This window comes from Ogataea polymorpha, assembly GCF_001664045.1.
Source record: "Ogataea polymorpha strain NCYC 495 leu1.1 chromosome Unknown OGAPOscaffold_1, whole genome shotgun sequence".
Classification (NCBI taxonomy): domain Eukaryota; kingdom Fungi; phylum Ascomycota; class Pichiomycetes; order Pichiales; family Pichiaceae; genus Ogataea; species Ogataea polymorpha.
Genome location: NW_017264698.1, coordinates 1,144,430 through 1,165,416, shown reverse-complemented (window position 1 = coordinate 1,165,416; position 20,987 = coordinate 1,144,430). Strand labels below are relative to the sequence as shown.

General features: G+C 45.5%; 6 protein-coding genes across 6 annotated transcripts; 2 read left to right on the top strand and 4 right to left on the bottom strand.

Moving 5' to 3' along the window:
• The first annotated feature begins 14 nt into the window (after positions 1-14).
• Positions 15-2,003, top strand: OGAPODRAFT_15371 (uncharacterized protein). Its single transcript, XM_018353691.1, has one exon. It carries the CDS (start codon positions 20-22, stop codon positions 1,949-1,951), a length of 1,932 nt encoding a protein of 643 aa, XP_018213409.1. The 5' UTR covers positions 15-19; the 3' UTR covers positions 1,952-2,003.
• A 57-nt stretch (positions 2,004-2,060) lies between these two features.
• On the bottom strand, positions 2,061-7,076 carry OGAPODRAFT_22911 (RNA polymerase II largest subunit; the record flags this gene model as incomplete). The annotated part of the gene is made up of 1 exon (XM_018355229.1): positions 2,061-7,076. One exon carries the CDS (start codon positions 7,074-7,076, stop codon positions 2,061-2,063), a length of 5,016 nt encoding a protein of 1,671 aa, XP_018213408.1.
• Positions 7,077-7,724: 648 nt separating this feature from the next.
• Positions 7,725-8,820, bottom strand: OGAPODRAFT_92189 (uncharacterized protein; the record flags this gene model as incomplete). The annotated part of the gene is made up of 1 exon (XM_018357120.1): positions 7,725-8,820. The coding sequence occupies one exon, from the start codon at positions 8,818-8,820 to the stop codon at positions 7,753-7,755; it is 1,068 nt and encodes a 355-aa protein (XP_018213407.1). The 3' UTR covers positions 7,725-7,752.
• Positions 8,821-8,948: 128 nt separating this feature from the next.
• Positions 8,949-9,695, bottom strand: OGAPODRAFT_6361 (uncharacterized protein; the record flags this gene model as incomplete). The annotated part of the gene is made up of 1 exon (XM_018355797.1): positions 8,949-9,695. The coding sequence occupies one exon, from the start codon at positions 9,693-9,695 to the stop codon at positions 8,949-8,951; it is 747 nt and encodes a 248-aa protein (XP_018213406.1).
• Positions 9,696-10,276: 581 nt separating this feature from the next.
• On the top strand, positions 10,277-14,609 carry OGAPODRAFT_15370 (uncharacterized protein). The gene has a single exon (XM_018353690.1). It carries the CDS (start codon positions 10,425-10,427, stop codon positions 14,091-14,093), a length of 3,669 nt encoding a protein of 1,222 aa, XP_018213405.1. The 5' UTR covers positions 10,277-10,424; the 3' UTR covers positions 14,094-14,609.
• A 1,429-nt stretch (positions 14,610-16,038) lies between these two features.
• Positions 16,039-20,977, bottom strand: OGAPODRAFT_15369 (uncharacterized protein). Its single transcript, XM_018353689.1, has one exon. The coding sequence runs from the start codon at positions 20,834-20,836 to the stop codon at positions 17,378-17,380; it is 3,459 nt and encodes a 1,152-aa protein (XP_018213404.1). The 5' UTR covers positions 20,837-20,977; the 3' UTR covers positions 16,039-17,377.
• Between the last annotated feature and the right edge of the window lie 10 nt (positions 20,978-20,987).

Below are 20,987 nucleotides of genomic sequence, written 5' to 3'. Positions count from 1 at the left end.
CTCAACAAAAAATATTTCCATGAATGTTCTTGTCTATAACGGCCCTGGGGCAGCTTCAGACAGTGTTAAGCATTGTCTTGACACGCTGAGGTTCCTGCTATCTCCCTACTACGCAGTGGCAACTGTCGAGCCCAGAACCCTGCTTTCCCAGCCATGGCAGGCGAAAACTGCTATGGTTGTTATTCCTGGAGGTGCTGATCTAGCGGTGTGCTCCAATCTCAACGGTACGGGGAACCAGAAAATCCGCCAGTTTGTCTCAGGAGGTGGGAAGTACATTGGCTTCTGTTCGGGTGGCTACTATGCGTCCGCTCGTTGCGAGTTTGAGGTTGGAAACCCCAACAAGGAAGTCAGTGGAGCTAGAGAGCTCAAGTTCTTCCCAGGGGTTGCTCGCGGTGCCAGCTTCAAAGGCTTTGAGTACGGCACGGAAGACGGTGCTCGTGCCGCAAAGCTAAAGACCGACTTTGCGGTCCAAAAGCCTCTCTACAACTACTACAACGGGGGTGCCGTTTTCATCGATGCTGATAAGCATCCAAACACCCAAATCCTGGCAGAATACGAGGAACCCGTCGAGGTCGAGTGCCCAGGCCCCCAGGCTGCTGTGATCTTGTGCTCTGTCGGCCAGGGAAAGGCTCTTCTGACCGGCACCCACCCGGAATACAACCCTACTCTCCTCGAGACAGAACCGGGAACTGACTTTGAAAAATGTGTAAAGGTGCTGAAAGAACACGATGCCGCAAGGTTGGAGTTCATGCGCCATTGTCTCCGCAGCTTGGGTCTCAAAGTCAACGAGGAGTCGACTCGTCCAGCATTGACACCTTTGGTGCTGATTTCGAAGCACAAAGAGCAGCTTGCCCAGTTTGTGCACGACTTGGAGCACAAACTGGGATACGAATCCGAAAACGTGATCGACCTGGGAAAGGACAAGATTCGCGTTCACAAGACTTTGGACAAGTACAAGCAGAGTGATATGTCCGATCCCGAGACGGCAATCAAAGATTTCTATATCTGCGACGCAGCTCTCCCAAAGCCAGAACTAACTCCATACTTCAATACCCAGGAGTATTTAAATCAACTGGAGGACGCGTATAAGGAGTTGGGATACTCTTCCGTGGGAGAGCTGGGATCCACCATTGTCTATGGCGAGGTGTTGACATCAAGTAGCTCTCTGATTATGTACAACACTCCCTTCATGCGCATACTTCCTCACGGGTTTGCTATTATCGGTACTGTGCAAGTGGCAGGTCGAGGACGGACAGGCAATGTCTGGGTCAATCCAAAGGGAGTGTTTGCCATGACGTTGTTCCTGAAGATGCCGCTCACCATGCCTGTGGTTCTTCTTCAGTATCTTGTCAGCATGTCGATTGTACAGGCCGTGAAAACATACGGTCCGGGCTACGAAAAAATACCAATTCGTTTGAAGTGGCCAAATGACATCTACCTTTTGCGTCCAGACTGCTTGAATAAGACGGATCTCGATTCTTACACGAAAATAGGTGGAGTTTTGGTGGAGACCGCTGTGTTCGAAAATAGTTATCACATCGCCATTGGAACAGGGCTGAATCTTTTCAACAAAGGTCCCACAACATCTGTGAATGCTGTGATCAGTGAGATGAATAAGATGCTGGGTACAAAACTCAAGCCAATAGCTACTGAGAAACTAACGGCCAAGTACCTCTCAATTCTCTACACAATGCTCGAAAGGTTCAAAGTTGATGGAATGGAACCATTCATGGATCTATACTACAAACAGTGGCTACACTCGGGCCAGAAAGTCACTTTGGACCTCCCAGGAAGCCCCAAAGCAGTCATCACCGGAATCAGTAAAGAGTTTGGGCTTCTGATGGCTAAGGAAGTGGACAGATACGGAAACTTCACCGGCAACACTTTCGAATTGCAACCGGACGGAAATGCTTTTGACATGTTCAGAGGCCTAATCAGCAAAAAAGTTTGAGTTTTACTCTACGATCTTCTATAGACGAACTTACATATATATACGTATAACCGTTCGACTTTATTATCTTTTTTACAAATACACAACGCAAAGGCATAAAATGAAATCCTTAGTTTCGGTTGTTGTTTGGTGAGTAACTTGGAGAAGTTGGAGAGTACTGTGGTGAAGTAGGAGAATATTGAGGAGAAGTAGGTGAATATTGGGGAGAAGTAGGTGAATATTGGGGAGAAGTAGGTGAGTACTGTGGCGATGTTGGAGAGTATTGAGGGGATGTTGGAGAGTAGGAAGGTGAAGTTGGAGAGTACTGTGGAGATGTTGGAGAGTATTGAGGGGATGTTGGAGAGTAGGAAGGTGAAGTTGGAGAGTATTGTGGGGATGTTGGAGAGTATTGAGGTGAAGTTGGAGAGTACTGAGGGGATGTTGGAGAGTATTGTGGGGATGTTGGAGAGTAAGAAGGTGATGTTGGAGAGTAGGAAGGTGAAGTTGGTGAATAGGAAGGTGAAGTTGGTGAATAGGAAGGTGAAGTTGGAGAGTAGGATGGGGACGTCGGAGAATAGGATGGGGAAGTTGGAGAATAGGATGGAGATGTTGGCGAGTAGGATGGGGAAGTTGGGGAATAAGATGGGGAAGTTGGGGAGTAGGATGGGGAAGTTGGGGAGTAAGAAGGTGAGGTTGGAGAGTAGGATGGGGAGGTTGGAGCGTAGGAAGGAGACGTGGCGCCATAGCTTGGAGAAGTTGGGGCAAATCCAGAAAAAGGTGAAGTAGGAGCATATGAGCTCATACCACCATATTCTGTAAATCCTCCGCTACGGTCGTCATTCACACCAGAAGTGATCATCGGAGAGAAGGCAACCTTATCATCTTCCATCTCAGCATCGATGAAGTCATCCTTCAAATTGTCCTCCTCGTATGGTGTAGCACCACCATCAACGGCCTTGGTCTGAAGAACATTGGATGCATGAACTGTGGCATCAGAAGGTAGCATAGACAATTTCTCTTCGTCCAAATACACTTCAAAGGAGCCAGTTCCAAATGGTGCAAGCTGACCAAGAATAACATTCTGGGAAACACCTTCACAAGTATCAAGTTCAGCAGAGGCACCTGCATCAAACAAAATTTCAACAGTTTCTTCAAAAGAACACCTCATGAGAGCTCCTGTATCATTTCTGTTGAAACCATGTCTCGAAATGGCGACCAAGTGACCTCTGTATGTCATCAAATCGACTAATAATGCCAAATGTCTGTAGTTGACGTAGGAACCATCGAACGCAATAACGTTCAAGATCTCCTTGTACAATGCACTTCTCGCAGCCTCGATACCCAAAACAAACAGGATCTCTACGAAGGAGTTCGAGTAAGTTCTTGTGGTGTCGACTCCTTCAACTGCCAAGACATCAGCAAGATTGACACCATCGGTTTCCAAAACCCACTCTTCCTTCTTGGCGAAATCTCCAGTTTCATCAATATATGTTTTGTCGTACTTCATCATGAAGACTCTGGAAATGCCACTGATACCTCTTAAAGAGATCGATTCAAGCATTTGAGCTTCGAGTGCTTTTAGAAGCCCATCCTCAGTCTCTTCTTCTTCTTCATCCAAAGCCTTTTCTTCACGGACAATTCTACATCTGATCACAAGCTTCTCAGCGTTATCTTCTGACCAGATGACAAACAAATCATCACCAAAGTTCTCCATGATTTGGCCTGCAACTTGGCTCATGGTCAATTGTTTATCCAACATCTTGGCTCTGTCAAGCTCCAATCTCAAAAGCCATGGAGACTGTTTGTGAATGGTTTCCTCCACCTTTTCATCAGGGATGGCGAAGTAGGCTTCCACAGTGTCAATATCGTCCTCAACAACAGTACTACGTGGATCTGGATCATAGTAGATCTCAGTGGATGCAGTAACATTTTTCAAAGTGGTGTGCTCAATAGCGGATTGGATAGATTTGGCCTTTTCAATGTCCGAGGCGTATTCTTCCTTCAAGTAAACCGTCAACGCAGGAGTCTTGACGTTCTTGGCGACATTGAGAATTTCCTTCAATCTTGGGACACCCAAAGTGACATTCTTCGACGAGACACCAGCATAATGGAAGGTGTTCAAAGTCATTTGAGTAGCAGGTTCACCAATGGATTGAGCAGCAATGACACCCACCATCTCACCTGGATTCACAAGGGATTTCAAAAACTGCTGCTCTATGGTTCCCAAAACCCACTCAAATGCATCTTTATTCAGTCTGAATTCTTCAAGAACTCTTCTGGTGGCCAATCTAGAACGGACAAGGCACTGGAACAGCAAGGTGGCATTTTCCTGAGCCTCTGCCAGAATCTCGCCCTCTCCACGAATGACTTTGAATTTCTTTGAGAGCTCTTGCACACCAACCACAATGTCTTTGATCGGCAAATCGCTTGCTTTTGTCTGATCGACATGGAAAATTTGCTGAGCATTTTGAATGACTCTGCGAATATTCACTGGAAGAGGCCAATTATTTTCACCTGTGGTGAAACATTTCGTTCTCAAATATTCCCTGTCGGCCAAGAGTTGTTCATATTCTTCATCAAGATATTTCTGGAGTTCAATATCACCTATGATCTCTGCGCCATATTCGATTAGGTCAGGACGAATCGAGGTCTCAGGACTCATCAGATCAACGCGGTATCTCTTCTCGAAAGCTTCAGTGGAGCCAGGTATGGTGTCCACCGTCTGCTTCTCCACCTGAGTACCGTCGAGGCCATCTTCACCGTAAATGAACTGAATAACATCTCCCAAAGAATTCCTTGTAGTTCCATCATAGTGAACCATAATATCTTCCAGTGCTTTGAGCAAACGACGTTGGATGTATCCTGTTTCGGCAGTTTTCACAGCCGTATCAATCAAACCCTCTCTTCCTGCCATAGCGTGGAAAAAGAATTCTTGAGGCGTAAGACCTCTTAAATAAGAGTTTTCAACGAATCCTTTGGATTCAGCAGAGTAGTCATCCTTCGTGAAGTGAGGCAAAGAACGATCTGCGAAACCGAAATTGATACGCTTGCCTTCCACGATCTGTTGACCAACACACGCAGACATCTGAGAAATATTGATATACGAACCTTTGGATCCGGCCGTAACCATTTGTTTCACGTTATTTGAGTCCTTCAGGGAGGTTTCTGCAGATTTACCAGCAGAATCTCTTGCTTCGTTAAGCAGTTTAGAGACTTTCTGCTCGAAGGACTCTCTAACAGTCATTCCGGGTTCGGCTTCCAACAAGTTTTTCTGTGCGTCCATGATAACCTCCTGCACTTTTTCCTTGGCAACAGCGATAGTCTCCGTAATGGTCTTCATCGTCTCAGAATCTGCAATGGCATCACCGATACCAATGGAGAATCCATTATGAAGGAGCCAATAGTTCACAACCTTCTGAATATTTCCAAACAATTGTGCGCAAACTTTAGGCCCCTTCTCACGCATGACGGTGTGGATAAGACCACCGGCACTCGATCCCACAGTGGCTTTATTGACCACACCGAACATGATTTCACCATTCACAATGAGCATTCCTGAGTCTTTAGGAGACAGGAGAGAACCGTCCAGTCTCTGTAAGAAAATACCCTGAGGGATACACATAGAAAGCACCTGCTTCCCTGACCATAATGGTTTCGGTTTTAAGATTGCGGGTTGTGGGACAACACCATCCCAGTTAGGAATCCAGAAACACATATTCATCACCTGGTCATATTCAATAAAAGTGTCCCTCAACGTCATCTTTCTAATACCACACAGAGTATCCTGCACAATACCCATGACAGGTTTGTTAGACTGCGGAGACACAATCTGAAGTGGGACCGCGCAAATCTGCTCGAGTTCTGCTCTAGTTTCGTAAGACTGCGGAACATGCAGATTCATCTCGTCACCATCGAAATCGGCGTTATAAGGCGAGGTCACAGACAAATTCATTCTAAACGTGGAGTAAGGCATGACCTTCACTCTATGAGCCATCATGGACATTTTATGCAAAGACGGTTGACGGTTGAACAAAACGGGATCATCATCCATCAAATGACGCTCAACTTTCCACCCATACTGCAATTGAATGTCGCCCGCTCTCTTGTTGTACCGAAGATCAATTCTATCCCCCGAATCTCTTATCACATACTTTGCTCCTGGGTGCTCATTTGGTCCATTACGAACCAGCTCAGTTAGCTTTTGAATGTTATATGGAGTGACAATTTCCGGATAAGACAAGACTTTCGCAATAGATTTCGGAACACCCACTTGATCCAAATCCAAGTTCGGATCACCAGAAATAACTGTTCTGGCAGAGAAATCCACTCTTTTACCCATCAAGTTACCTCTGAGTCTACCTTCTTTACCCTTCAAACGAGCTCTGATAGATTTGATTGGCCTTCCGCTTTTTTGCAAAGCCTGCGGCTGTCCTGCAATGTCATTGTCCATATAAGTAGCCACATGGTATTGTAGTAATGCCTCGAATTCGCTGATCACATGCTGAGGCGAACCATCCATTTCAAATCTTTGAACGTTTATATTGGCCTTCAAAATATCGGCCAATTTATATGTCAAATCATCTTCCGATCTTTTAGAATCGGTGAATGCGACAGATGGTCTAACAGGAGGAGGAGGAACAGGTAAGACTGTAATCAACATCCACTCTGGTCTGGCGTAATCTTCATTGAAGCCGAGCTTATGGCAGTCCTCAGGTGAAATATGCTTGAAAATATTGAGAACTTCTGCGGCGCTGATTTGTCTTCTTTCTGCCTGCTCTCCATCATCATCACTGTTAGACTTCTTCCAAGAACCCCAGAGCTTGAGACCGTCTCTTCTGATAGTTGGTTGGCTGGCACCACAGCCTCCCCTCAGATGTTGAACACGCCCCGACCCGTCATCAACTGGCTGATCCACCTCACACACCATTTTCGTTTTACAGAGGCTCCAAACGGCATTAAAACGCTTCTTGGGGTCTCTGATTTTGATAGCAGCCGCGAATTGTGGATTTGTGGCCTCGTCCAGCAAGATTTTACCACAGTTCATGCAGACGCACTCGCAGACTTTCTTGATCCTGGACACAAAACCAATGTGGAACACAGGCTTGGCAAGCTCAATATGGCCGAAGTGTCCAGGACACTCTTGCATGTCCTCCGAGCATGTTTGGCATCTGAAATTTCTATCGATTGAACCGAGTCGAGGATCATTTAATCCATTTTCCCTAGGTTTATTAGTGGTCGGATCCATAATCTCTGGATATTCTATTTTGGCAACAGATATAGCCCGAATTTCCTCTGGCGACAACAAGCCAAACTGGACTTCCTGAACAGTGCGCAAAGGAGCGCTCGAATAAGGAAACTTACTCATTTTATATGAAAATGTTGTTTTGTGGTTTTATTAATATGTTTTCGTTGTGTTTTGAGTTAACTAAAGTATAATACAGGATAGTGAAAAGAAGATGGACAAATGACACTGTTTGGTGTATTTGAAACCCACTGATTGTCCGTTATTCAATTTCCTATCAAGAATGGCGATTGGAAAATTGAAACTTTTTTATTACTTGAATTAATTGCAACGATCAACTGAATGAGTGCAATATAGTGAATAAAGGCGATATGTTACCAATGTTCTGAATCCGCCGCTTTTATAACCCAGTTGGCCCTAACGTTTTGCCAAAAGGAAGTAATAAAGTAGTAGGTTATGTTTTCAATTATTTTTTCCCTTTCGATGAAAAGTGGCGAACCTGCAAAAAAAATCCACGGGCTCATAACACAACCTTACATTGATTTTGAGTAATCGTTATCTATCATTATTTTCAGTCTATTTATTTGAAAAACTTACTGTACGCAGCCCTTTCTTTGGATAGCCTTTCTTTCAAACTCTTCTTTGCATCCAAAATGGCCTTCTTTATAGCACCATCCTCTGGTGCAAGCTTACTTGCTTCTTCGAAATCAGCAATAGCATCCTCTTGGTTGTGGCCAATTAGTTTTGCGCTTCCACGACGGAATAGAGCTTTGGCTTTGGATTGAATGTCAGCATTCTCTGCCTCAAACGCTTCGGTAGAGTACTTGATACATTCCTGTACCTTCTTCAATTTCAATGCAGCTAGAGAAGCGTTCAAATAACAGGAACACTTCAGTTTGTTCAGCTTTTCAATCTCGGATTCAGGCAGATCATCTGGGAAGTACGACTCGAGATACGAAACTGCTTTCTTGTACTTTTTGAATGCAATATTCATATCTCCTTGCTTGAAGAATTTGGTACCAATAGCCTTGATATCCTCAATAGCTTTGAAAACGGATTCAGGGTTGTTGATATCAATCGATTCTTCGTCCTCTAAGAACTCATCATAAGGATCACCCGTACCATCATCAAGTTTCAATGGTTCGCCAGGCTTGAGCTCTCCAGATGCCTCGATTTTACATTCCAGTTTAGGTTTGTCACCAGAGTCTGTTTCGGTGTTTTCAATCATTCTAACCACGGATTTTCCTGCTATCACCTTACCAAACACCACATGCTTACCATCTAGGTGCGGTGTTGGAACTGTGGTGATAAAGAACTGAGAGCCATTGGTATTTTTTCCAGCATTGGCCATGGAAAGTAAGAACGGCTTGTCATGCTTTAGTTCGAAATTCTCGTCTTCGAACTTTTCACCATATATTGACTTGCCACCCGTGCCATCAAAATTAGTGAAGTCTCCACCCTGGATCATAAAGTTTTTGATCACCCGATGGAAAATAGATCCCTGGTAACCAAAGCCTGGTTCTCCCGTCGCAAGTGATCTGAAGTTCTCAGCCGTCTTCGGAACAATGTCATTGAAAAGCTCGAAGACAATACGACCTGCGGTTTCACCTCCAATGGAAACGTCAAAGTACACCTGAGAGCGGCTCATTTTCGTCTGAACGTAAAGAATCGATTGGGACTATTTATTTTGAGGTCCCCAGTTTTTCTAGAAATTATTTTAGCCTCAAGGGCTGTGCAAATGCATTGTCGCGCGACACCTATGTTTTTGTGATGCAATCACACTTTTTTTTGTTTGTTCAGCCAGAGCAGACGTTTCAAACGAGTGTTCCCGGACTCGTCAGATTTACGTGCGAGCGCAGCCTTGAACCGGCGCACTTTGGATGGAGTTATCAACGGGCCCTCGGAATTTTCAGGTTTGGTCTTGAATAGCGATCTTCTCGACATTTTGTAGTTTTCGTCAAGATTGTATGCTGGTGGAGATAAGCGTAGCGGGTCTTCACCAATGGATTTGGGTCGTCTCATTTTGCGAATTGGCGTAAGCGGAGACGCGTTCGTATCGAGAGACGGCACAACCGATAAATTGTCCTTTTGGGCGATGGAGGATCGCGTTGTGCGACGCGGCGAGCTCCTATAAGAGTCAAAATACTGCGTCACGTCGTCCTCAGAGTCGCTTGCTATGAGTATTGATGTAAATGCGGATGTACCACAGGAGTTTCTTGCTTTTTTTGAAGGGCTCGACGGTATCAGGTCTCCTGATTTCCGGCGTATTTTCTCACTCTTGGGGCTTCTATTGCGTTCCAGTTCAATGAGGCTATTCCATACCTCACCTTTGACGGTGGTGGAATCGCGCATTGATCGGAGATGGCCGACATCCTGAACAATGTCTCCGGTCCTCATATCCAAGACATCACCCTGTTCATCCTCGCCCAGCGAGGAGTATTTTTGAATGATATTGTGCCAGATGCGCTTAACTTTCGCCAGAGATCGGACTCTCGCCGCTGCGAGGTCTTGCACTTCCTCCATATAAATGTAAATAAAGGGAAAAATAAATAAAAAAATATCCCAAAATATTCTGATCGATTTTACTATATACAGATACAGAGAGCTCAGTCTCACAAAGCTATGTTCATTTTGGATCCCAGCCTTCAGTATTATTTACTGTTCTGGTTCTTTCATTGTTCATGTTCGCTTCCCAGCATTTACGGAATGCAGCCATCTGGTCGTTAGTACGTTGACACGAATACGTACCTCCTCCACACACTGTCTCCAGTCGTTTGTGTCAGCATGGCAAAGCTGCAATTTCAAGTTCTCCTCTTGTCGTCAGTTATTGAGGTGTTTCTTGCTTACCCGCGCAGCCAGTTTTTATAATCCGTTTGTCCCTGTAGTTAGTAGTACCGGATAGTGTCCATACCATTCGTCCGGCTCGTCATCGTCGAACGGTTTTTGTTCCTTCTTCTCCATGGTTGATGCTCACTAAAATTGAAAACTTCCACTAGCCACAAATACGATCGTGCGCCAACAAATAAACTCCAGGTGTGTGCGAATGAGTTGTTCGAAAAATTGTAAACACGATTTTAAGATCACCCAAAGCGAGGCCTTCTAACCGAATTTGAAATACACCCTCCTTATTCGGCATTTCATCCTCTCAAAATCCATTTCACGCACTGCATTGTTACCCGCCATAATTTCCTGTACAATTGCTTATAGAGCCTGTTTTTATTTCACAATTCCGACTAATTTTGATCTCCAACCATGGTCAAATTGAGGGAAGTCGCCGAAACGGCAACTTTTGCCTGGTCGTATGATTCAATGCCACTGATGGCCACCGGAACATTGGCAGGTGCCATGGATGATACTTTCTCTTCGGAGTCTGCTTTGCAAATATGGGACGTTTTCAGCAAGAACACACCACTGGCCAAATTCTCTCTTGACCATAAGTTTACTTCGTTAGCTTGGAGTCAACCTTCTACTAAGTATGAAAAAGGGCTTCTTGCAGGTGCATTTGAGAATGGAGCTATCCAGCTCTGGAATTCCAGTTCCTTGCTTGACAATCCGGACCTTACAGCAAGCTCAGTTGCTGAATATAAGAAGCACACCGAATCTGCCTTACAGGTGAAATTCAATCCCTTGCAGGGTCACATTCTTGGTTCTTCTGGAACAAAGGGCGAAATATTCATTTGGGATACAAACAAAGGGTCGTCGTTTTCGCCTGGACAGGCAATGTCGCCAATGGACAAAGTTTCCTCGTTCTCGTGGAATAACAGCCAATCGCACATTTTTGCATCTGCAGGAAATACTAGCTACACATCAATTTGGGAGCTCAAAGCTAAGAGAGAAGTGCTTCAGCTTAGTTATTCGGGATCCAACTTGTCGGTGGTTGAATGGCACCCAACGGAGAGCACGAAACTTGTTACTGCCTCTGATTCCGACGGCGCTCCAGTCATCTTGACGTGGGATCTGAGAAAACACACAACTCCTGAGCTGGTCTTGAAAGGACATAGAAAGGGAGTTTTATCGCTTGACTGGTGTAAACAGGATCCTGGCTTACTGCTTTCGAGTGGAAAAGACGATTCCACCATTTTGTGGAATCCTCTTACCGGCCAAAAGCTTTGCGAGTATCCTTCTTTGCCCAACTGGGTTCATGAGACCAAGTTCGCTCCCAAGCTTCCTGAAGTGTTTGCTAGTGCATCGTTGGACAAGAAAATACTGGTGCAGTCTTTGCAAGACACCTCTCCACCAGTGTCTGCTAAAGTGAACTCTGCTAACGAGGACGACTTCTGGAATCAATTATCTTCTACAGACACTCAACAGCCTGTTTTTGAGGTAAAACAGGCCCCTGCTTGGCTACAGAGACCAGTTTCTGCAACATTTGGTTTTGGGGGAAAGATAGTTGCTATTATTAACGAACAGAAAGGATCATATATTAAAATTTCTGAGTTCAAAGCCAGCAAGGCTGTTGAGGAAGCTGCCGGGAAGTTGGATTCTGCTATTCAAAGTGGTGATTTCAAACAACTTTGTGAAGCAAGAGCTGAGGCCGCCGAAAAATACACAGGAAGCAACGATTGGGCTGCCTTACATGATCTAATTGACAATGGAAAGCTTTCATTGATAAAAAAGTTGGTTCCCGAAGAGAAGAATGACGAGGATAAGCAAGTGGTTGACGAGACCTCTGTCGATGATGAGGATTTCTTTGCTTCGCTTGGAAAGGAAAAAGATATCGTGGCAGACTTCGTTCCAAGCGGAGAGTTCACGCTGGCTAATGATGGATCATTTGAAAGCCAGACAGTGGAGAAACTTTTGGCAGGAAAAAATGAAGAAGCTCTCGAACAATGTATCAAAGACAATCACATATTGGAAGCCCTGGTTATTGCACTCAATGGTTCTGAAAGCATGAAGAAAAAGGTAAAGAATGCGTACTTCACGAAATATTCGTCTAAGTCAACACTGGCTAGAGTGCTATACAGTGTGTCCAACGGAAACGTTGGAGACATTGTTCAAAACGCGGACATCGGTTCTTGGAAGACAATTGCAGGTTCTGTTCTGGCTCATTCTCAAGGAAAACCAGAATTCAACGATAATTTTGTCAAGTTGGGAGATAGACTCCTAGCGTCCAAGAGCTCAGATGCCCGAGACAATGCTATCGCTTGCTACATCGCCGGCGACGCATTAGATAAGGTTTCGGCTATTTGGGTCTCTGAGTTGGAAAAACTGGAGTCTTTCTTCTTGCAGCAGAAGGACGAAAGTAGCACACCTGCAGATGCTCGTTTCAAAGCTTTAGAGGAAACCATTGAGAAAGTTTTGGCATACCAATCAACCAATTCTGCCACAATTGGCTCCTCGCCTGAGAGCCTACAAGGTTTGGGTCATGCATACAGAGAATATGCGGAGGCTCTCGTTAACAATGGTCACTTTGAATTGGCCAACAAGATTTTGGAAAAAATACCAGACACTGTTCCTGGCATGAGGCTGGAAAAGGAGCGGATTTCGAAGTCACTCAACAAGAAGCAGAACGTCGTCAAACCAAAGGCATATGGCGGCATTTCACAAGCATCTTCTTATGCTGCTCCACAGGCGCAAGGGTACACTCCTGTTACTCCTGCTGCTCCAGCGAATGGTACTGGTGTCAGTCCCCACACCAAAGCAAACAACCAAGCTGCCCCATTCAATCCATATAGTGCTGCTGCATCACGTGCAGGATCGGTTGCAACCACTGCTTCAACTAAGGTGCCTCCTTCGGTGCCAGCCGGTGTGGCAGCTAATCCATATGCACCAAGAACAGCGCTAGACTCATTAAAACTGCAGAAATCTCCACAACCTGGACAACCATCTTTGGCATCATCCATGACTCCACCACCTCCTCCTAAGACCACAATAAAGAAAGATGTTGGAGGGTGGAATGATTTGCCTAGTACTCTGAGCTCGCAACCACCTAAGAAAACCTCTGTTCCATCCGTTGTCTCAGCATACAACTTCCATGCCATTCAAGAACAGAACAACACTCCTCCTATCTCAAGAACCCCGTCTCAACAATTTGGAGTGCCTCCTCCTCCTCGTACGCTGAGTAATACCTCGGTGTCCAAGACCACTCCACCACCTCCTGCAAACAGCGTGCATCAGCCTCCCAGATCCAGTAAATACGGACCTCCGAGCTCTGTTGCCCAGTCACCCCAGCTTGCAGAAAAAGTCGAGCTATCCACCCCATCAAGTGGCAGAAACACTCCTTTTAACCCATACGCACCTAAGGTGAACAGCGTGTCTATTGAATCTGCCAAGATTCCTCAGGCTTCTCCTAAGATTTACGCAGGAGGGGGTCCAGTTGCTTCTCCTGGTGTGAGTGCAGCTATGCCACCACCTCCAAGGAACCCATATGCTCCAAAACAGGGAGAGATTGCCTCTCCGGCTCCGGGAATTCCATCCGCCGCTAGCAAGATAATTCCTCCTCCAGTGACTAACATCATTCCTCCTGCTGCTACCCAGGCTGCGCCTCCGGCTTACAACCACACGGATTCTGCACCGCCACCTCCACCATCATTCAAAGCACAAAGTTCAGCAGCATCTCCAGCACCCAAATACCCTCCAGGTGATAGATCACATATTCCTGAGTCGGCCCAGCTTATCTACCAGGTCTTAACAAGCGAGCTGGAAAAACTGAAGACGAAAATCCCTGAGAAGTTTTCCAAGCATTTGGCTGACTCGGAGAAAAGAATCAACATTTTATTTGACCATCTGAATAATGAGGACCTGCTGAGCCAGCAAACGATCCAGGAGCTGGTGTCGCTATGTGAGGCCATGGCCAAGTCTGACTACGCTACGGCAGCAGCCTTGCAGAATCAAATAGCACTCGAGCATGTTGGTGAGTGCGGTGACTGGATGGTCGGTGTGAGACGTCTAGTCACTATGGCTGAAGCGGTTAATCAGTAAATGATGTGCCGCTGCAGCGTTTGGTCGCGATTCCTCTTTTAAGGAATAGTGTGAAAAAAAGCGCGCCGCCCCAGCGCCGCAGAGCGTTTTTTTTAATATATAGTCGAACGACTGTTTTGAGTTTTTATCATTGACAACATGGAAGCCACTAAGATCCGGTATATCAAGGATAACATATACATTCCACCAGAGGAGAGTAAGGCTCCGCCTCGCATTCCACCATCCCATCCGTCTCTCATACTAGCCGACCACGTCTCAGATCTCACCCGCAGTTCCAAGTGCGGTTGCCAGGGGAAGGTTTGTATTGCCAAGACGGCCAGCTGGATATATACACCTGAAGGCGAGATAAAGGACGTGGGAAGGACGCGCGATGTGGCGTGCACTGAGAGTACTTTGTTCAAAAACCTTATACACGATAGTAACGGTAGGCAGTTGTGATGTGATCCCTCAGAAGGTGTAGGGATGCATTGCTTTCTGTTTTGATATTAAATATTTCTTATTTTAATAATTAATTGCATGAAGTTTGGGCAAGATCTGGCTGAACATCGGGTGCCTGAGTGGCAATCTCAGTACCTGGATTACAAGAAAGGGAAGAAGAAGCTTAAGAAGCTTAAGAAGAAGCCAAGCATATTGAAAAGTTCCTTGACTCAAGGCAAGAACAATGCATCTGAGTCCCATGATCAGGGCACATCGGCAGGGACTCCATCCTTTAATGCCGATAAGCCTGTTCGTTACAGCGGTCATCAAACTGAAGATCCAGAAATTGAGCGTCTGCAGTCTTTCAAATTGCCCTCTCCAGCTTTGCTTCCTTCAGAACGCAGACCATCTTCTCCAGAGACGCTTCCCCGTAAGGTCAGTGATACCACTCCGTTGTTATCCAGTGATGACCCTAAACTTAGCACAGGCAGTATAAAGGAGTCCCCAGAGCTTGCGGCACAGATTTCGAGGCATCAATCAACGGTATCACGTTTCATTGTCAACCTCAAAAAAGCTCACTCTCTCAATACAAGTCCTGCTACTGGTACCGAAATGGAGGGATTGGCACGATCAGCACGCGAAGATTTTATTGGATGGGTCAATTCAGAGTTTGATAAAGTGGAAAGGTTCTATCGAGAACGAGAGGATGCATGCTTGGACCGGTTCGTTGTTTTGCAGGACCAAATTGTTCAGCTCAACGAGCAAAAACAACGGTCGTCTCGTAAACTAACCAAACTCCGTGATTTGCGTAGGAAACACAAAGGTAGAAATAACAATGTGATGTCCAGATTGTCCTCAGCTCCGATCGAAGGACGCCATTCGTCAGAGACAAGCACGATGCACTCGGACGAGGAATCGTCAGATGAGGAAGGTGCCATGGCACGTGCCATACATAGCAATTTCTGGTTTGCTGCTTACTTGACCAAACGCAAATTCAGAATAATTAACAAATTCGATACTCCTTCCCTTCCAAAGTTCGACTGGCTCAAAGAAAACGGATCTGCTGAAAAGCAGTACTATGATGAGGACAGAGAACAGGGTCTCGACGATAGACGCGATTATAGACGGCGCAAATCTACACAGCCTGCTATTCCATACTATTCTGCGAGAAAGACACTCAAAAAGGCTATTTATGAACTTTACCGCTCTATGGAGCTTCTCAAATCATACAAAGTATTGAACCGTACCGCTTTCCGCAAACTCATCAAAAAATACGACAAGGCTACAGATGATAATATTCTTCCTATATACATGCGCAAGGTGGACAGCTCTTATTTTGTCACTTCTGACCTCTTGGACAACCTGATGGCAAAGATAGAAACCATATTCACTGATGTCTTTGAGAATGGGAACCGCAAGGTCGCAGTGGCGAAACTAAGATCCAGTGAGGCTGAGAAACAGTACTACATATCCACGTTTTTGGGGTCCTTCATGCTTGGATTCTCTATACCAGTGTTCGTCTACACTATTTATTTGGCATTGCATAAGATGAAGACAGGTGAGCTGCCAGAAGCAAGGTATTTATTGCAGATCTGGGGTGGCTTCTTTTTTTGCTGCCTGATAGGCCTGCTATTTTCCATTAATTGCTACGTCTGGAGCATATACAAAGTGAATTACAAGTTCATCTTTGAATTCAACCCAAGAGATGCTCTGGACTACCGTCAGTATTTTGCCATGTCTTCGGTCTTCTTCTTTCTCGGGTCCATTTTAGCCTGGTTCAGTTTTGAGAATTTCTGGAGCGATACATTTGATGGCAGAAATTGGCCATGGATCTATCTTGGAATCTGTGCACTCCTTCTTGTGTGTCCACTCGACATCTTGTTTCTGAATTCTCGCACATGGCTGCTTTCTTCAATTTTCAGGCTTATCCTTTCAGGACTGTACCCTGTGGAATTTAGAGACTTTTTTCTGGGAGACGTTTTTTGCTCCCTAACGTACTCGATTTCCAACTTGTCGATGTTTTTCTGTCTGTATGCTACTCACTGGCATGGGTGCTTGGACGGTTCAGGAACGACAAAGTGCGGGTCTTCAAGATCCAGACTACTTGGATTTCTGTCAACTTTGCCAAGCATTTGGAGATTTTTGCAGTGTTTCAGGAGATATGCAGATACTGGCGAGTGGTTTCCACATTTGGCCAACATGGCAAAGTATACCGGCTCGATTCTCTACTACATGTCCCTGAGTCTGTACCGTATCGAGACCGTCACCAAATACAGGGCATTATTGATCACATTCGCGACAATCAACTCTGTGTACTCCTCCATGTGGGATATCTTCATGGACTGGTCGCTGCTACAATTTGACTCACATAATTTCCTACTTAGAGATCATCTGATCTTTGAGAATAAATGGTATTACTATACGGCCATGGTGACGGATGTTATTCTGCGATTTCAGTGGATCTTCTATGCTTTCTTCAAGACACAGATCCAACAATCAGCAGTGACTAGTTTTTTCATTGCGCTTGCAGAGATCATTAGACGTTTCATCTGGATATTCTTCAGAATGGAGAACGAGCACGCGACAAACGTTCATCTTGCCAGAGCATCGAGGGAATTGCCGTTACCCTATCCTATAATTATTAGAAAGACCGCAGCTCCTAGCGAGCCAACTGCAGCAGAAGCAGAACGCGAAGACGAAGCTGCCGCTGAATCTCTTCGCAGAAACACTGTTATCGGTCAAATCTCCAAGATGCTCAATAGCGCACACATCAAAGACTTCCAGAGAAGGAAGACCTCTAAGCAATGGAAAGAGGAGGACGAGAGTGATGAAGAAGAAGAAGAAGAAGATGATGCACAGTAAAACATCTATGCTTGCTGCACTTTGGCATAGTTTGGCGGTCTCAGTTTTCTATTGATGGCCTTTGCTGCCCAAATAGGAAGCAATGATATGGCCAAAATAGAGCACGTCTGCCACAGGAACGAGACGCTCTTCACATAATTCATATCGTAGTAATCAGACAAGAAAGGAATAGACCCGATGTAGATCGCCAGAGTAATGATCTCGCTGAACATCATCACTTTATTCCATTTGTTGATCTCAATTGCAACCATGGCCAGCTCATTCAACACCAATGCAGTAAAACTGATAGCCACCATTTTGGTAAATACGTCTGTGCTCAGTCCGACATAAGTTTGAGAGGACCCCTGGATGACTATTCCCTGGTATAGGGACACAAATACCCAAACGAAAAACGTGCGGTATGACAGCGAGCGTCCAGCAGTCAGCTCTTTGTACAGCTCTGGGTACAACGACACTAGGGTCTCACTGACATCAGAGTCCAAAACTAGAGAAAAAACGGGAGCCATGGTGTAACAAGTCGCATAACCAACCATGAGAAATCCTTGGTAAAGTGCAAGAGGTTCGAACGAGGAACTGATAGAGTAAACTGCCTGACACACCGAAATGATGAGGCCTCTGTGGATCACAAACTGTGCCAATTTCGCGCTGCGCTTGTAAGAGTTTCTGCCATGCCAAAGAAGCAGCTTTGTCAGGTGGCAGAATTGTGTAACTGAGAAATCAGCAGCCAGCGACGCCTGTTTGCCCTCCTTTCCAACAATTCCGACACCCACGTCGGCACACTGGATCATACTGACATCGTTACCTCCATCACCAATACAGCAGACTCTCTTCTTGGTGGCATCGCGAATCAACAAAGCAACGTCAGCCTTTTGCTGGGGCGAACAACGGCAGGCTACCACAGCCGGTAAATGAACAACGATGTCGAAAAATTCCTGTCTGTAATATGTCAGATACACGCCCAGTGACTCTCCGTCAATCAATAAGCATGCATCTTTGTTTGTGCGAAGATATTCGATTTGTTGTAAAGCGTATTCAGGGCGGCTCAGCTTAGTGATGGTATGGATGTATTGGCCTCTTGAAATCAGCTTTGCGCTCACGGCAACACAACGAGCAGTCTCAACCTTGTCACCTGTGAGCATCCAGATCTTGACGCCAGCGTTTCTCAAAAGCTCAATCGATGCCTTGACATCCTTCTGCAACTTATCTTCCACGCCTGTGAGTCCAAGCAATTCCAAGTCACGTTCCAGATACTGTGCAAGTACCTTGGACATAGCCTGGTCTCTATTCAGCATGGACAAGCTTGCGTCTTGGTATTTGGCCTTGAATTCCTCGTAGACATTGGTGGTGAGTCTTTTGCGGGCGATAACTAAAGTGCGCAAGCCTTCCCGTGCCATGTTTCCTGTTTCTTCTTCCAGCCAATCATTCTGTTGCACAATCTTGCTCATCACGGTGTCTGCACCCTTTTCCAAAAACCAGAGCTCCTCCCGGTTTTTGTCATGCACAATAATTCCCATTCTCTTAGTCTCTGAACTGAATGGGAAAACTTGAAGAATATCGTACTCGTAGGTCTTGTTGGTGGCTTCGTGCAAAATGGAGAGGCTAGTGCGATCACGTTTGACCAGAGATAGTCCAACGCTTTTTGTGTACTTGACAATGGCAATCTCGTCAGGAGAAGCAGCCTGATAGTCAAGCTCTCCATCTTCGTATGTAGGAGTGACATTATGACAGATCGCTAACGTAGTAATCAAGTCTCTAATTCTTGAGCCAAGATCCCGCCGTGATGTTTTGGCGTGCTCATTCGCGTTGCGTACGTAATCTGCAACCAGATCCATACTGTCTCCTGCATAGGAGACTGTTCCCAAGTGCAGCTTCTTCAGCTCCATATCGTTTTGGGTCAAAGTGCCTGTCTTATCGCTCAACAGATACTCAATGCGCCCGAGGTCTTCGGGAATGGTGCTGGTGCGGACCACAGTTTCCGGGATTGATTTGTCGTGCTCGATTTGGTAGGCATAAACAGATTTTCCTAAATCAAGGTTCACTCTTAGCGAAACCGGAATGATTGTGGAAAACAAGATCAAGAAGCGCATCACATCCACATACCAATCGCTTGCAAAACCTTGACATGCAACCAGCACAAACGACAATATGAAAACGCACGCACACAGAATTTTGGATAGATTGTTGATCTCCAGTTCCAGCAAGCCTGTTTTGACACCTGCAACTGAGGTATTCATTGATTGACGTGTATCTTTGCCGGTGTAAACAACAAAACCTATTGCAGTTCCGGAAGCAAGAACGGTGTTTGCCCACATGGTGTTATCAATGTTCAATGCAGAGGTGTGATCGCCGAACGTGAGCTTGCCCAAAAAAGAGTGGATGTGTTTCGATGGTGGGGATACAGTAACCTTGATGAGTTCTAGATCATCTTCAGAAAGCGTTTGAGTTAAAGGACAAGCAAGTCTCAGCTTCCAGTCGGTTTCACCGTCAAGTTGGTCTGTTTTAATGAAAGACTCACCGTTGGATTCAGATGACTGGAGAAGTATCATATCTGCGGGCACTCTCCTGTCTTTGTACAGCTTGACCAGGTCTCCGCATTTGAGGTTTTTTGCGGGCACTTTTTTCATGGACCCGAGAACCTCATAAAGCTCATTATTTTGCTCCATGTCTCTGCGACGTCTCTGTATGTCGTCAATGGCCTCTTTCAACATCGTCACCGTCAACACAAATGCTAGCGGAACAATATAAGAAGATAAATAGCCGATCCGAAGAGCAGGAATGGCCTGGGAGAGAGCAACGAGCAGGAAATACAGGTTGAAAAAGAATTTGAACTGCTCGTAAAGGATCATCGGGAAGAACGAGAGCGCATTGTATTTAGCATTCGAAACCGCATTGGACGAGTAACCGCCATCCATGTGAGGTATGATTGTGCGCTCATCGCCGACATTAATGTTGTAGCTGGTTGAGTCTTCCGAAGGCAGTTGAATACCTTTTTTCTTGCTTCCTGATCCCAGGACGAGTCGGTTAGATGAATGAATCAGAGATTGGACTCCTTTGCTCCAAATGGTTCTCGAATCAGCCTTAGAGGAGGGACGAGAACTGTGAGGGTCAGAATTGGAGTCATTGGATGGGATCAAAGGGATATCGCCATCATCGAGTCCATAACCATAAGAGTGCGAGTTCATTTTATTCAGGCTTTTGAGTGAATATGCGTCTGTATTGTCCGTTGCTTGGTGGACACTTCTGTCTATAAATGGGTTTGAGTCGATGTTTTCTAATGCAACATTCAACGTGTCCTCAAAGTCCCTGTCCAGCGTGTACTGGTTCAAACTTTGTTGTCTTGATTGATGGCGTGTTGAGGTGGGACGAGATGTGATAGTTTCTGTTCTGGCGCCTGGGGTTCGAGTTTTGGCAAAATCACTAACTGAATTAGTCCTAGACGAGTCTCCAGAGTTAGGGATGCTCATCGAACTCCAGAGAGAATGATGCGGTTAGCTTATAGTCTTGTGGAGAAACTTTCAATTGAGAGAGTTTGTCAAATAGAAGTTTTGTATCTTTTTCAGAAAGCCTCTCGGCGTGTGGTCATGCTCCCGTGCGCTGTTGCAAACAAACCTGGTG